Source organism: Neomonachus schauinslandi, chromosome 6 (genome assembly GCF_002201575.2).
Source record: "Neomonachus schauinslandi chromosome 6, ASM220157v2, whole genome shotgun sequence".
Classification (NCBI taxonomy): Eukaryota; Metazoa; Chordata; class Mammalia; order Carnivora; family Phocidae; genus Neomonachus; species Neomonachus schauinslandi.
Window position 1 is genome coordinate 62,056,121 of NC_058408.1, and position 17,717 is coordinate 62,073,837.

General features: G+C 39.0%; 1 protein-coding gene across 1 annotated transcript in view; it reads left to right on the forward strand.

Moving 5' to 3' along the window:
* Window positions 1-17,717, forward strand: part of SDCCAG8 (SHH signaling and ciliogenesis regulator SDCCAG8) — a 234,050-nt gene that overhangs the window by 64,298 nt on the left and 152,035 nt on the right. The window contains exons 10-12 of the mRNA XM_021682699.2: window positions 6,445-6,597; window positions 14,511-14,645; window positions 17,520-17,636. Of these exons, the coding sequence (XP_021538374.2) occupies window positions 6,445-6,597; window positions 14,511-14,645; window positions 17,520-17,636 (405 nt within the window). The remainder of the gene's footprint in view (window positions 1-6,444; window positions 6,598-14,510; window positions 14,646-17,519; window positions 17,637-17,717) is intronic.

Below are 17,717 nucleotides of genomic sequence, written 5' to 3' on the forward strand. Positions count from 1 at the left end.
GTTACTGAAGTCTCCTAGCCATTTGTCATCACATCTTCTTGTATCTTTGGTCCCTCCCTCCCCTCTGTTTCCCTCTTCATCCATCTCCAGCTGTTATTCTTGTTTAAACAAACAACAGGCAGCCTTCATGTGATCAGCTTCCACTTCATCCACTAACTTCTTGCCACCATTTCACCGGCAGACCTTTCAAAATGAGTGTCCACTGTTGCAGCCTTCCATTCACTTCTGAGCACACTGCAGTCAGGCTTGCAATAAATTGCAGTCTGACTTCATGCTGCTGAATTGCTCACTTAATTAATGGTCACCAGTCACTTCCTGATTACTAAGCCCAGTGATGTCATCTCCGTCTTCATTCGACTCCTGACTCTGCTGTCTTGGAAGCCATTGGCTGTCCTTTCATAACATGTCATCTTTCCCCCTTGATTTATCTGACATTTACTCCCATGGGTTCTTTTTGTATTGCTCTTATCTACTCTTCTCCATCTCTTTTCACTTGTTTTCCACAAGCCTTAGACATAATTAGTAGTTCATAGCCTTCCACCTGCGTTCTCCTCATTTCCAGGAATTTGTCTCTCCTGTCATGTCCAGAACATTCCCTGCATTTGAACACCCCCGCCTTGTGCCTTTAGCTCTAACAGCATTCTTGAGCACCAGACCTACATTTCTTGCTGCTACTAGACCTCTGATTATGTATGACATTCTGTTAGCATCTGAAAATCTACCAAGTTACTGCTCCTCTCCATTTTCCTGTCCACCACTCCTTCTCCTTCTCCCATTGTCTGTGTTCTCTTTCTCAGATGATGGCATCCTCATCTTAGCAGCAAACCTGGCTGGCAGCCTTTAAAATATCTTGGCCCCTCCCCATCCCACACTCTCAACATCCAATCAGTTGCCAAGCTATCCCTCTGTCTTTGGGGCTTTGGGGTCCCTTCTTAAACTCTGCCCACCCTTTCCATCCTGGTTAGGCCTACATAGATGATCACAACAGACTTCTGTTGGTCTTGCTCAGGCCTCTTCCAGTTCCAGCATATCTTGCCCGTTGCTGCCAAAGTCCCCCTCAATTGTAACTCTCCCTGTTCGAGTAGCTCCCCTCTTGCAGTAAAATGAAAGCATGACCTTCCAGATCTTTCACAATACGGCCCCACCCTAACTTTTCTAGCCTTATTTGTCACTACACTCTTTCCTACGACCTGTGCTGTTTCCTGAATATGACTTACAAGGTCAGGAATGTGACCTTCCTGAATGTGACCATGAATTTGCTGACACTGTACTTTACAGCAATGTATTGATCTATCTATTCAACCTTGGGGCTCAACCCAGGCCGCAGTCTTCCCAAAAGTTTGCCCCAGCCCTTTCTTGCTTGAATTAATCTCTTCCTCCTCCATAGTCTGACTGAGCTGGTATCATTTTGGTAGCTGTTTGCATAGCTCTCACCACCAAAATACCTTATTTTTTTTAAAGATTTTTAAAAAATTTATTTATTTGAAGAGGGGACGGTTAGAGAGAGAGAGAGCACAAGAAGGAGAAGAGAGAGAGGGAGAAGCAGACCACTGAGAAGGGAGCCTGATGCAGGGCTCTCTATTCCAGGACCCTGGGATCATGACCTGAGCTGAAGGCAGACGCTTAACTGTGCCACCCAGGTGCCCCACCACCAAAAGACCTTAAAAGGCAGGTAATTAGTGTAATTAGTGCTTTTAAAAATTTAACAGTTAAGAACAAAAGAAGCTATTGCGTATTGCGAATCTAAAGCATTTTTCCTTGAATGAGTAATAATGCAAGAACTGATTTCTGTGCAGTTTACAAAATACAGTGCACATCTACTAGCCTTTATCTCAAGTATGTTAAAACATAATAGGAATTTTGCTTTCTGAGAGTAAAAAAGTAAAATGGTATCCATATTTTAATTTTGAAACCAACTACTTGATCTTTGAGCTCATGAAATGGGTACTTTGTTCTTATAGTTCCTTGACATTTGTTGCCATCTAGTGTTCACATTAGCACATTGCATGCTAAGTAAATGCACACGAGGAATTATTTTATATTCTATACTTACATTGACGATGGCAGTGAAAACACCCGAGGATTTTATAAGATAATAAATCTATAACACGAGAAAGCTATAATACCATTCAGCTGTGGAACCACCCTGGCTCAGATCTCTACTCTGCCACTTTTTAGGTCTGTGATCCTGGGCAAGTTACTTAATGTCTCAGAGCTGCTCAGTTTCTTCACTCAGCTGAGTGATAAGAACTATTAAAATTTAGCGAGAGTGTTAAATAAATTAATCCATGTAAGCCACTTAGCAAAGTATCTGGCACATGGTGAGTGATCAATAAATGGTTTTGATTTACTCTGAAAATTGTAAGCCATTACAACCAGGGATCATTTTAAAAGAGGAAAAAAATATCCTCAGAATAAATGAGGGTGGAAAAGCAGAGGTTTTGCAGTGATGCCTTGGTAAAGCTACAACATGAAATGGTTAACCAGGCCTCAGACCTGCTTGCTTCTATCTTAAGGGACATTGTTGGCTTTAGCATGAAGTTATCATGACTGTATCTATAATGAGATAACCCTCCAAGGGAAGATTTAAAAAACAAAAAACAAAAACCCAGGAGGTTGAATAAACATCCCCAAAACTTTTATTTTCCTTTCTAAATTATTCTTTTTCTTAGACTATAGAAGAATCAGAAAGGTGAAAATTAGAAACCTAAAGTAAAAAGATCAAGACATTTGGTCCTTTGACTGCAAGCACAGGCAGAGAATATAATGCTTTTTATTTTTTCTTTTTGAGAGAGAGAGAGAGATTGAGCAAGTAGGGTGTGGGGCAGGAAGGAGCAGAAGGAGAGGCAGAGAATCTTAGGCAAGCTTCATGCTCAATGGGGAGCGTTTCATGGGGTTTGAACTCACGACACTGAGATCACGACCTGAGCCAAATTCAAGAGCCAGATGCTTAACCAACTGAGCCACCCATGTGCCCCATCGCTTCTTGATATGTACATTATCTGCCACAAAACAAACAAATTATAAACATCTTGAAAATGGGAGATAGGAACAGACTGACTGATAGGTTTCTAGCAAGCAAGAGTTTATAAATTAAAAATCAATGGTTGTCATTATTTATAAGTTACTTGCTTAAAACATATTGACAGCATTTTAGTTTTGTGGGCTATAGTTCATAAAAATGAAAACATTTTCTTAAGTTTTTATGTGAATTTTAAATTTAATTTTTTAAGTGTGAATTTTGTTATTTCTCATAAGATCTTTAATTCTTGAATTGTGTATTCTTTGATCACAAGGATTTCTAGAAACCTAGCCCTAGCACTTGGGAAGGACTTTCATATGTCCTAAAATAGGTTTCCTATTTTAAAAAATTGAGTTGACTAGATATAAATTTGTTTCAGAAAATGTTTTGGCCCCATTAAGACAGTAATCCATACTTGTTGGTTTAATAAAACTAGGGCTGGGGATATCAAGTCCAATAAATTATGTTTTGAATAATGTATTAATGTGGCCAGCATAGAATAACCACAATTAAAGAAATTTCCCAGAAGAGAAAAGGTCCCTTGAGGATAGAGTCAACTGGGTGGGGGAATAGTCTAATTCCCTCAACTTCTCAAGAGCAACAACCACTTCCACCAAAAAGGGGCTGTGCTCAGGGAAAGAAAGAAGCTACCCCCTTGGGAACCACTGGGAGAAATGGCAGATGCAGGCCCCAGATCAACTTGGGCCTCTCTGAAGATCTATCAGTTAGCTGTAACTGACCATTTACTGACCTCGCTTGTGAGAATTCAATTATGCCTTTATGGAATGGTTAGATGAGCAGAATCAGGTAGTACTGGATCAACTGGGATTCTGGAAACTGGGAGAGGGAGCCCTGGAATAAAAAGGTAAAGCTTTGGGGCGCCTGGGTGGCTCAGGGTTAAGCATCTGCCTTCTGCTCATGTTGTGATCCCAGGGTCCTGGGATCAAGCCCCCAGTCCTCCTTGGGCTCCCTGCTCAGCAGGGACTCTGCTTCTCTCTCTCCCTCTGCCACTCCCCCTGCTTGTGCTCTCTCTCTCTCTCTCAAATAAATAAATAAATTCTTTTTTTTTTTAAGGTAAAGCTTTAATGGTAAGAGTGTATAAGTTTTTGTTTATTTCCCCTTGGCCTTCTAGTGCATGAGGTCCACAGTAAGAAAGCTATCTTTAGAAAGATTAAATCGCTTCTAAATCCAAGTGTTACTGATCCTTCATAATTTTCTTCATTGGGATCAGGCATATATATTAAAATCAAGACAAATAAAAGTCCTTACTTTTACTCATACTTCCTCATCATTACCTCTCCATGATGGCCAGTCCTAATAGGGAGAAGGCTTCATCAATGGTTTTAAGTGATTTATAAGTTCTTGCCTTGTACTTTGTACTTTTTGTTTATATCATCTTACGCTGGCATTAGGCCTCTTTCCCTGTCAGGATCATTTACTGTTCCTTGTTTCCAAACTGACTAAATTCTTGGAATTGATTCTTTGGTTGTTCTTCATGTCAGCCTGCTCTTTGATCTTCAGCAGTTCCTTCCACTGTTCTGTGCTTAATAATGTTGACTCCTGAGTTTTTGTTCAATGAAAAAGCTACTGATTGGAAATATTGGTTTATAGTCAATAATCATTTTATTCTTTCATGCCACGGGTATTAGATCTTTGAAAGTTATGAAGATTTTTATTAGACTCATATAAAATATTTTTCATGGGGTGCCTGGATGGCTCCGTCGGTTAAGCATCTGCCTTCGGCTCAGGTCATGATCCCAGGGTCCTGGGATTGAGCCCCACATCAGGTTCCCTGCTCGGCGGAGAGCCTGCTTCTCCCTCTCCCTCTGCCTGCCGCTCTACTTGTGCTCTCTCTCTTTCTCTGTCATATAAATTAATAATGTCTTAAAAAAAAAAAAAGATTCTCTCTCTCCCTCTGCCCCTCCCCACCCCCTACTCATGCTCTCTCTCTCAAAAAATATATAATAATAATAAAATAAAATGTTTAAAATATTTTTCACAACAGCAACTGTGTTATGAAGCACAAAAATCTCAAATTCATAATGTTTCACGCTCCGAGGGCTTAAATTATAGAAAAACTATGCTTTTTCACTTCTTTTAAAATCTAATAGAAGATTTTATTTTACAGACATTCTCAACTAGAATTGGACTTGGTACCAAGTCCCTAGGAAAATCATTTCTCAGTCACTGGATGTGCTTGTCAGTTCATCTGAGACAGTTGAGTTTTACCCTCATATTTTATGCCTAGGAATGCAGAAACTTTCCAGAAGAATTTGAAAGAAATTAGGGTTTAATGGTTTCCGGATGAAGATAAGCAAATTCACATACCCTAGATTATTTGTCTGTATTTATTATAGCTTTCACCAGAGGGAAGCAAAGCTATGCATAGAACTTGCAATGCTTACTGAGACCACTTCCCTCACCATTAACAGCAAGTGTGACTATCAAATGTATAACTTGATACATACTTACACAGTTTGTAGGTCATATGAGACCTGGGTTTCTTGGGTTGATAATTCAGAGGAACATGGTGGCTTTGAATGAGGTGAAGGTTGGATATTGGATAAGAGCCACTGGGAGAAGACTAAGACAGCATAGAATGACTTAGACTTTCTGTGTCAAGCACTTTACCTTTACTGGGGTTTTTTAAAATTGGAATTTTGAAATTAGTTTATTACTGGATATTTTGCATAAAGGTACTGTGGATGTAGTTAAAAGGAAGTTAGAAAGTTTTTACTTCTAGAAATTCAGAGTGGGAAATTGAGACTAAAGAACAATTATGGACTTATAAATTACCAGCAGTGAGAGATGGCATTTCGTGAAACTAGGGAGTAAATGTTGTTTTGAGTCTTTTTTTATCTAAACTTTTTATTATTACGTAATTTTTACTTTTGTTATGTTTGGAAGGAGAGTGAACTAAATCTTATCTTAGTTATATTTAAGGGAACTTGATTATTTGATAATGTTAAAAATAGATGCCTGTATATCATAACAGGTACATTTCATTTTAAATTTTGAAGCATTTCACTAATTTTTAACCATAAGCAAATGAAAAGTTCGTTAAATTGGATACTTATATATTTCATTTAGAATAGACATGCTATATAATTGAAAAATATTAGAACACTTGATTTCTCTGATGCCGTTTTCCAAAATTTGGATTCATCTGTGGCCTTCATCGGGTTCCATTTACCTGAGTTTTCTTAGTTGCTTAGTTAATATAGTCTTAATTGTGAAAATTGAACTGTGTGAATAAATGTACCATTTGAATTGTATTTTAGTTCTATAAGTGGTATTGACAAATATAAAATTATTCTAATGGGCTTTACAGTGACTTGTGATGATTTTAAAGAAAATTAAAGCTTAATTGTCTCATTTTCGCAAATTCTGAGGCCCCATTTCACTCCATCTTACTCTGGCAGGCTTTAATCCAGTGTGAGCAGTTGAAGAATCAACTGGAGAGACAGACAGAGCGACTTGAAAAAGAACTCGCATCTCAGCAAGAGAAAAGGGCCCTTGAGAAACAGACGATGAGAAAGGAAATAACAAAAGAAAGGGAAGACATGGGATCAAAGGTACTTTCGGATTCACTTTGTTACCCGCTGCGGCAGAAATGTTTGTGGTGATGTGACTGATGATACTGTAGGCTGCCATTCTTGAATGAACACTCAATTTAAAAACCTTGTAAGTAGTCAATTGCTTATAATTTAGAGTTCATAAAAATTTTCCATTTTTCCATGTATTTCTCAAGAAAAGTTATATTCTTGGACCTCTCTGAGTAAAATAATCAATTGATTCCATGATAGGAAACTGTAAAATTATACTTTGATCCCACCATTCTGTTTGATTCCTTCTCTCATGTTTGTTAGAGAAAAGCAGGTGCTCTGCAGATATCCAGATTTTATTTCAACGTGGGCTAAATCCAGGAGAGATGACTCCCCCACCATATTCCCTCTCTCTCAAATTAGACCTGTAGAAGATGAAACACGTGTAAGAAACCAAGTAACCGAGAAAAAATAATTATATACACTGTACAAAGTAGGTTCTGACAAATTGCATGATGAATAATGAACATAACCAGATGAACACATGGAAGGAAGAGATGAAAGGCAAAAGGAACAGCTAACATGAAATGGGCAGTGTTTGGAAAACAGTGATAAACTGGAATACAGAATTGAAACCTAGCTTTAAAGTTGCTGCAATGGGGGCGCCTGTGCCTCGGTCAGTTAAGTGTCCGACTCTTGGTTTCCATCAGGTCACGATCTCAGGGTCGTGAGATGGAGCTCCAAGTTGGGCTCCGTGCTCAGTGTGGAGTCTGCTTGGGATTCTCTCTCCCTTTCCCTCCCCCTTCCCCCAGTTCACACGCTATCTCACTCTCTCTCTAAAATAAATAAATAAATCTTTAAAGTTGCTACAATAGAGTAAAAACTGAACAAGATAGGGTCCATAAAATAACCAAAGCAGCTGTTACATGTTTTGTTTTGTTTTTAAAGTGACTCGCAGCTTATACCCTGAATGCTTTATTATAATATTCCAGTGTGTGATAATTACATCACTCAGCACGTATCTACTGAGTATCTGCTATGTGCAAGGCAATGTGTAATCCTGAGGATATATAAAGAGAAAAATCACAAGTTCTGTCCAGGGGATTTTAAGGCTTATGGGTGTCTGAGGCATTTACTGTAAACTCCCTTGTCTTAGTCTTTAGAAAAATGGCGCCTGTCAGAACCTCACTCTATGTCAATCAAACCGTCTACCTTCTCTGGCCTTGATGGGCGATCTGAGCCTTGCAGACAGCACCCCTGTGCATCATGACCCTAGTGTCCCTGGTGCTCCTGCTGCTTCAGCCGTCCCGCCGTGCATTCCTCTCCCCTGTTCATTCCACATTCAACAGAAAGTAACTGGAGGGCCTGGGAATGTGCGGTCCTGCTTCCAGAGGAGGGAGGAGGAAGACATTGGACACAGACTTCCCTGAGTGAGTTTGTAGTTACCACTGTGATAAAGGCAAGGAAATACAGTATAGGGTACCATGGGAGTATGTAAGAGGCACGTCTGAGTGAGTCCAGGTGGTCATGAAAGACTCCTATGAAAGAGATTTTGAAAACGAGACTCAACAGGGTTGACTAGGAGCAGTCAGGTGAAGAGTTGAGGGGAAGAGATTCAAACGGGAAACGACACCCCCCAGACACTGAAGCTAAAGAGCATCATACTTTTTAGGAATTTAAAGAAGGCCCAGGTGACTGGAGCATAGGAAGTGGGGACAGTAGCAGGAGATGAGTTTGGAATAGTATGTAGAGACCAAAGCATGAATGGCCTTAAAATGCATGTGAAAGATTTTAAATTTTATCCAGAAACTAATGGAAAACCATCGAACGACTTTAAATTGGGCAGCATCATGATGCCATTTATATTTGAGAAGTACCATCTGTCAAGAGATTGGAAGGAAAATCAGAATAAATGCCTGGAGATCAGGTGGGAGGTAATTATCCTAGTCCAGGTGGCAATGATGGTATCTTGGGCCCATTTTCAAGGACTATTTTAAATCACTTTTATTCTGCTCAAATTCTCTACTGTACCATCGTTCCCCTCATTATAAGCAGAGAGCCTTACTTACCTAATAAAGAAAACTGAAAACTTCAACTATTTATCTTCCCCCTTACCTGTGACTTCAAGTAAAATTTCACCAGCATGCCAACCGTGTCAGAACAGGAGAAGCCTCATGCTAATTCATTCCCCTTGCTCTGGGTTCCATTCTCTTCCTCCACCTCTGGGAGGTCATTTCTTTTCTTTCTTTTTTTTTTTAATTTAAAGATTTTATTTATTTATTTGAGAGGGGGGTGGGGCTGAGGGGGAGGGAGAGGGACAAGCAGACTCTGAGCTGAGTGTGGAACCCGTTGTGGGGCTAGATCCCAAGACCCTGAGATCATGACCTGAGCCGAAAGCAAGAGTCGGGTGCTCAACCAACTGAGCCAGCCAGGCGCCCCTCAGGGATGTCATTTCCATTCTCCTCCCCTGCTGAATCCTCTTCCTTATAAAGAGAATCTGCACAAGTTTCTGTCATCCATTAAAAGAAACAATCTTCCAATCCAGTGGTTCTCAATCTTGGCTCCATAGAGGCTCCAAAAATCTTCCTGCCCAATCTGCATCCCAAACCGAGATGTGTAAATAGCTGTGGGTAGGATTCAGGTGTCAGTATTTTTAAAGTTGTCCAGGTGATTCCAATGTGCAGCCAAGGTTGGAAGCCACCTCAGTAATTCCATGGCCCTCCTTGCTTTTCCCCATAATGGGCACATTTCTTGAAAGGTTTGTCTGTACTTGTTGTCTTCATTCTCTCACCTCTCATTATGTTCACTGGAGCCCTCCTTGTGCTATTTTTTAGGTAATATTTTTTAGTTCTTACTCCCTTTAAAAGATTCTCTTTCCTTGATTCCTTTGGATCTATATTCTTGATTTGACAGAATGATGATGTGTGCCTTTCAGTTTGCTCTGAGTTTAAAGTGCCTTTGAGACAAGGAAACACATCCAGAAAACAGCTTGATGGAAAGTTCTAGAGTTTAGCAGAGAGCTTTAGATTTCAGGGTCTTTGGCATTACTGCGGCTCTCAGTTTCATGTATATGGAATCGATTCCTAAATCCTCAGCTCTCTAGTGAGCTCCCAAACCAGCTTCACTTCCCATCTTCCCTCTCCCAGGGAACCCCCAAATCTTGCTGGCATTCTTGTGTCCTTTCTCTCACTCCCCCTACTCATCATTATGTCACCAAATTCTAGAGATTCGGGTGCCTAGGAATTTTCCATTGCCCTGTCTCTCCACCCCACTGCTATCCATACCTCACCCCTGGGTGATTTCTAGCCCCAAGCCCTCTCCTTGCTTCCGGTCTCACCTCCTTCTCATCTAAGCCACAGCCAGGATGATCTTTCTCAAATGAATACGTCAATATGTCAGTCTCTTGCTTTAAAATCCTTTCATGTCTCCTTACAACCCCTTGGATAAAATTTAGGATCCTTTAGCATCACATGAAAATTCTACATTTCTCTTCCTCTCTTTGGCTCTCCAGTCTCATCTCCCTCCACTTTTCTTCCTGGTATTGACACCATACTGACCTACTGCACTAACTCCAACACAGACATGCCAATCTGCCATACTGTGTTTTCATTTTAGGATTTTGCACATGCCTTGCCCCTTGCCTAGAGGAATCCTCTGCCCCATGCCCTCTCTAACTGATCCTTCAGAGTTCTTCTGGTTACCATCTACTCTCAGAGATGAATTGAGAGCCTCTCCTGTGGGCTCCTGTAACTCAATTAACTGAAAATTCTTACTGAATTGTTTGTGTCCCCCAATTTACTATGAGTCCCTTGAATGTATGGTTGGTTAACATCGTCATTGCTTGGCACATCCCACTCCCATAAAATGTTCTTCACCTATATTTGTTGAATGAATGAATGAATGAATGTAGTACAAGGGGGAGGTATGACGAAGATGTTTATTCAGAGGATCAGAACGGTCTGTGTCTGCAAGAGATCATGGAAGATTTTGTGAGGAAGGTGGCGTTTTAACTGAGTTTCAAAGTGTAGGTAGGATTCAGAAATGCAGAGCATGGGGGGAGGAATCCTGGCTATAACCAAGGAGAGTGAGGCGTGGAGTGGGGGTAACTTTGTGAATTGCGTGTCGTGTGTGTGACAGAGAATGGGACCCATAGCAAAGACCAGCTGTGTTTTGCCCACAGTAATCCTTGGCTGGCATTGAATCTCAAGGTCCTGCCCTAAATAAAGTGACTGAATGAAGAGCTGAGAGTGGTCCTAGCACTCGGCAGGTGCTTTCACCAGGAAATGGTAGCAAGTGGCTTTGGAGTCAAAAGATTTAGAGTTGAATCCAGGTTGAACTTTCTGTGACCTTGAATAATTCGTTTAACCTCTCCCATGTCAGGGGAGTGAGAAATGGAGTTGATCTACTCGAGAAATTGGTAGGATTAAATCAGAATGTTTCAAAAGGGCCCAATATACCTGGCCTAGAGTGGACATTTAGTAACTTTGAAACTCGAGGCTATTATCATTCTTACTCCAGAGAAAGAGAAGCTGCCTGATGGGATAGATTTCTCTGTGTGAGTAAAGCAGACAGATTTGAATATAAAGCCCGGCTTTACTTTTTATTCATTAGCTTCAATGAACTTAGGCACATGCCTTAATTTTCTGAATCTCATTTTTTTCAACTGAAAATTAATTGAGTGTAATTCGTCCTTCAAGGGGGGATGAAAAGTGAGAATATGTATCACACTGCCTGGCAGATGATGCTAGTCTAAGAGGGAGACTGAGCAATTCCTCCTAACGTTGTGAGAGCTCTGTAGTTAGGAATTAAAGCAAGCACCCCCCCCCCTCCCCGCCCCCGGGCCTTTCCGAGCAGTCAGGAAAGCTTGTGAGACTTTTAGACTTTCTTCCTCTCTTTTTATTATTTTTCTTCTTTCCTTTCTCCTGACTTGTTCTCATTAAATTTCGTGTGTGTGGGAAGCTCTAAGAGAGCAGATGTCTTCTACCTAGACAGATTTTGAATCATCCCCCCATGAATAGTACTTGCTGTGAGTTTGTTTGTTGTCTTCGGTTATGGTCCTTGGCTGCTCTGAGCCCCTGGGTTTGTTAGTTCAATCAGTCATTTATCATATTTAGTGAGCACCCCCTATGTGATCTACTCTTTTTTTTTTCAGTTGGTTCCCTTGATAATAGTCCATGGCTAGAATCCTTCATTCTTGCACCTGTTCTATGGCGAGTACCACTTTATACCATGTTGAGGCCACTAGGGACTGCTTTAGCTGAGAGATTTCCATCAAGCTCTCCCAGACTGGGTGTCCTTGTCTCTTGCTTGCCCCTGTCAAAGTTTAGAGGACTTAGCTGATGTCGGCGCCCTGGACATCCAGCAGTGTTGCTGCTGTCTGTGTGACTTCTGTCTCCGCAACAGATGTGGATGGAGAAGCTCCTGCAGTGTAATGCTGACTTCCAGATGGTGGGCGTGGGGAAAAAGAAGGTGTGACAACAGAAGTGGAGGCCTCAGGAAGTGGGTGACAGGAGGGAGCAGACAGGTAGTGGGCAGAGGAAAGAAGTGATGGGTGGCAGAGGGAGGAAATCAGATGGAAGGAGTGTGATTCGGTACATGCTTATAATAGAAACTGAGTTGGAATTTACAATTAGCAAGTGAATGTCTGTCTGCATATTTACTTCAGAAACCACCGATGTTAATATGTTTACCATAAGATATAGCTTCACATAAGTATGATTTTTAGTAGCTGGTAATTGAAGTTTCCTGCTGTTGTATCTGGAAAAGCTATAATTACCTTCATAATATGGATACTCATGAACTTGATTTTTTTAAATTAAGTATATAAATCTCATTATTGGTTGCATTTAATTTCTTTTGACTTTCAATTTGGGGTTCAGATTGCAATATGCATTAGGATAGTTTGTAGCCTGGTATTAGTAAAAGTAATTTTATGTGCAAATTAAAATTTTTAGTCAGTCTTTTGATGATAAGAAGGACATGTAAACAACCATAAGTCAAATGTACAATTCTCTACAATCCCCAGCAAAGTTAATTAATACATCTACCGTTTAATTAGAAAATCGCTACCAGGGCTCATTATTTTCATATGTGTCAACTTGAGCTAGTTACATAATTCGAAGGCAATCTTGATTTTTATCACAAACTTTGCCTTATTGATTTTAGTTGTAAAACTGAATTCACACCCATGTCCATGTACAACAGTAAATTTAAAATACTCTTTCAGTTTTGTTACAAGCTCTTATGTAACAGATTAAACACTGATAGGTATCTCTCTATGTTTCCCTCTCTAGGAAGGTAGCATTTCTTTTTCACTTTAAGGCTACCAATCCAAATAAAAAATTAAGAGTCTAGGAAGTTTTGACATCCTGGAGCAGAGTAAAATGTAATTGCAAATAAAAAACTGTAAAGGTTAAACCTGAGATCTAGAAAGCATTTCTCGCCCTGGGAAGAAAAAGTAAGAAGCTGACATTCATAGAGTGGATGGTTCCTCCAAAAAGCCATTCATCACCGTGATCTGTTCATCCCAGTGATCTGTTCTTTCATCAAACATTCGATGCCTCTTGAAGAACATGCCCTCGAGGAGCTTGTAGTCTACAGGAGCAAACAGACAACGAGACAGTGGGATAAGTGCCGGGCTGGAAGTGTGCAGACGTTCAGGCTGCAGTGTGATGGAGACATATAGAGGTGGTTGGGGCAGCTCGTGCCAGAGAGAGAGTCAAGATAGTAAGCCACCAGCACTGTGGGGGCAGCAATCCGTGCGAGTGGGTGCCCACTGCCAACAGCAGGCATGGCTGTCCCAGGGCACAGTGGCTGAATAGCAACCCTGGGTGTGGGAAGGGGTTCCTATTTTGTGCTGGGAGCCAGAGGTCCTAGAAACCTTCCTGAGGAGAGGGGATGATGGCTGAGAGGAGGAATGAGGGTAGCTAGAGAATGGGAGCTCTCCAGCTCTCCCATTCTGTCCTTTTATCCTTCCATGTGGGAGAAGGGTTTAAGACTTCCCTGATTTTTTTTTAAAGATTTAATCATTTTTTAAAAGATTTATTTATTTATTTGAGAGAGAGCACATTGGGGGAGGGGCAGAGGGAGAGGGAGAGGAGAGAATCTCAAGCAGACTCCCTGCTGAGCGGGGAACCCAACATGGGGCTCGATCTCAGGACCCTGAGATCATCACCAGAGCCAAAATCAAGAGTCTGATGCCTAACTGACTGAGTCGTCCAGGTTCCCCACACTTCTCTGATTTCTTGACATCACCTTTGAAATTTATTCCTGTCAGTCCCTTCCACAGCTTATATGATTATCACCTTAAGGTTTCAACCCAAACTTTGATTTTTATCATCTTGTTTGTGTTTCCCAAAATGAGGGTAGAGACCAGAGAATGAATCAGAAGGAAGTACATATTTAAGTCATGGGGGATGGGTGAGTTGAGGAAGTGGAAAAACGGACATACCCAATTCACAGAGAAATGACTTAAGAGCAAACCCAGTAGCCATGCAGAGAGTCCCATTAATTCAAGATTTTTTTTTTTACATAGTATTATATTAGTCTCAGGTGTACAATAGAATGATTCAGCAGTTCTATACATTGCTCAGTGCTCATCAAGATAAGTGTACTCTGAATCCCCTTCATCTATTTCACCCATCCCCCCCACTCACCTCCCTTCTGGGAACCACCTGTTTGTTCTCTGTATTTAAGAGTCTGTGTCTTTTTGTTTCTTTGTCTCTTTTTTTTTTCCCTTTGTTTCTTAAATTCCAGAAATGAGTGAAATCATATGGTATTTTGTCTTTCTCTGATTTCTTTCACTTAGCATTACACTCTCTAGGTCCATCCATGTTGTTTCACGTGGCAAATTCTCATTCTTTTTTATGGCTGAGTAATCAATGTTCTTAATATTTATTTGGTCAAATGGCATTATCGTTTAGGACTTTTATTTCCTCTTATAGATGTTGTCCCTGTCTCAAAATATTGCCCAACTGGAGGCCCAGGTTGAAAAGGTTACAAGAGACAAGATTTCAGCTATTAATCAACTCGAAGAAGTTCAAAACCAGCTTACTTCCAAGGAAATGGATGTCACAAAGGTACAATGTGAGATTTTAGTTTAAAATTTTTTCCTAATGTACAAAGCCCAGAAAGCAGTTTGGAATGGAGAAGTTTTGTTATTTAAGATAGTAAAGATCCACATAATGGTCATTAAGCCAGCATTTACTTATTATTGGCAGGCCCTCTGATGGGTGCTGCAAATACAAAAGATGAATTAGACACAAATAATGTCCTGGAAGAACTGAAGGTTAAGTGGCTGGGACAGACTTATCAATAAGGAAGTTTCATTACTTTAATCATTGAATATTTGGTAAAACTTATATTTCTAAATTAGATGGGAGAAATGTTTGCCAGAGATAGCATGGCTTTGGTCTCCACAATGATAGTAAAAGAGATTTATTTACCACATGAAGAGTGTGCTTAACATAAAAAATTCTCCACCTCCCATTCCTTTTCAGACCTGGTCTCTAAAATCGAGGCTCCAATACTAAGTGTCTTATTTTATTCCCTAAATTTATACTTTAAAATATCACAGTGTCAAATAAATAAATAAAATCTTAAAAAAAATAAAATATCACAGTGTCTGTGCTATGGGCATTACAAACTTGTAAACCAAAACTAAATTGTTCATAGTCTTCGCTGGTCACTATAACATACGTATTTATGAAACACTGAAGTCCATGTGGATTTCAGCAATAAGTTGCTTTAAAACTAAGCAACTAAATATAGGCATGCATGATGTAATAAATTAAATTGATTGATTTTTTTTTAACAATTGACACAGATGATTTTCTTTGAAATGCATACCTTTTCATACTGCATTTTATTTATCAATATATTTCCCTAAATGTTGACACATTTGTAATACCATTGTTACTTATAATTTAGTAATTAAAATTACCTTTAGTATATGGAAGAAACAAAGCCCCTATTTTTTTCTTGTTTTTCCCTTCAATTTCTGTAATTCTCCATTTGCTTTCTAAAATTCAAGCTAGCTAACGTTAAAGTTTTAAAATACCATATTTGCCAATATCATCAATGTGTTTGTGTGAAGCGTAGGGGTAGAAGTAAGGGAATGGATATAGAGGGCTGGCAGTGGTTAATCCAGATTTATGGGGGAAAGCTGGTGGTGGGAGTGTCCAGTCCATTGTAGGAAGAGAACTTTCTGTTGGAATGTGTACAGTAAAGATGCCTCCTCTGTCTTTAGAACCGTCCAGAAAGACTGAAGCATCAGAAGCATGCCTTATGGTGGCTCCAACCCTGAGATATCATTCCACTTCAGTTTAATTTGCCAGTTTATTTTAGATAAACTTAAGGGTTATGGATAAACTTAGCAGATGCTAAAGTGAAAGTAGTACGGCAAGGGAACTTTAAAAATAAAATTAAGGGATGAAATAATTCTAAATAAAACAATGCTTAGACATATAATAATAAACAATAATTTTGTGTTGGTATTGGGTTTGAAACACCATGGCTGGGTAATTATAATTTTTTGGTATTATCAATTTGGGTTTTTTTCATTTCATTCATGTATATAAATCAAATAGGTTGGAATAAGAATAAGAAAGCAAGCAAATTTGGGCCCCTCTAATTTTTTTCTATCATTCTTAATTTTAAACTTTATTTAGCTTTAGAATTAATAACTTTTTGTAAATTACTAGTTTTTTTTTTAATGAGAGGGGTCAGCTCTGACACATTCAAGGCATTTGAATTTCAAATCAAATTTTTTGTAATTTTATTCTTTTTTTAGCATTTTGAGGGCCACTGGGAAGAAACTTACTGACTTTCCTCTGTCTTGTCACTATAACCTTTAGACACAGATTTGTTTATTTTTCAAAGTATTTTTTATTTGAACATGGGAAATAGATACAGGTTTTTTGAGATTCTAATACCTCAATAATGATGAAAACTAATTTCTGAAGTTCTAATCATCAGTTTTGGAGAAATACCAAAATTGAAAAGTTTCAAGCAACTATAACCTTTAGATGATACATGATTTTTAGAAAGTTGTATTTGTATATCAGAGACTGAATTAGCAGACTTGTGTGTTAATTAATCTCTCTGCAGATTCTCAGTTATCTCAAAAGCTCATAATTTCTTTGTTTAGATTTATCTGCTGATCGCATTTTCCAAATTTATTTACCTGTCTGTAGAGGCCCTGGACTGAAAAAGAAAATTGTATAAAGGATGATACACAACACTCTTAAGATGCTATGTGTACTCATTATTTAATGATATGTTAAAATCATTTCACTTAAATGTATATTTTCCTTTTATGTTGAATGCTACAGTTATAAATGGTTCCAGTCTGTGCCTTTTACCAGACAATGTTTATCGACTTAAATACATCGCACTGTGCTTAAGACTGACATTATCTACAAAGATTACAGTAAATACTGGGTTCTACTGTACACCTAAATACTATATAGTCTCTTAGCAGAGAGAAAAATTCCTTTATAAATTTCCTTAAATAAAAGCCTAACTGATCAAATCTTTAAAGGAAAACTTTACTATATAGAATAAAACTTTACTGTTTAAATCACAACAATTTGAATGAATATTCACATAGCTTAATATTTTAATTAATGATTTTATCTGCATAAAATAGAGATGATAGTGCATTTTGGATGATGTGCAATTGAAACTGTTATTTTGCACAAAAAAATTTGGGCACATTAATTAATTAGTTATACATTTCTTTATCATAATTTGAAATTGTTAGACTCAGTAATACCTGATATTGCCTTTACATCTTAACAGAATACATTGCATATTCTAACAGAAAATGCCGTTCTTAGCAAAGTTCTATTGTATTTTATTTATATGACCTCTAGGGGGCACCAAAAGATCTAATTGCAGGCATTGCCTGGTAGATTCCCGCAGCTATTGATCTAGTTTTTACAATCTAACAGGTGTGCGGGGAAATGCGCTATCAGTTGAATAAAACCAAAATGGAGAAGGATGAGGCAGAGAAGGAACACAGAGAGTACAGAACCAAAACTAAAAGGGATCTTGAAATTAAAGATGAGGTAAGAGATGACAAGTGTAATTACAACGATTAAAGACATAATTAAAGATGTAAGTTATTTATTTCTATTATATTGCTTCTA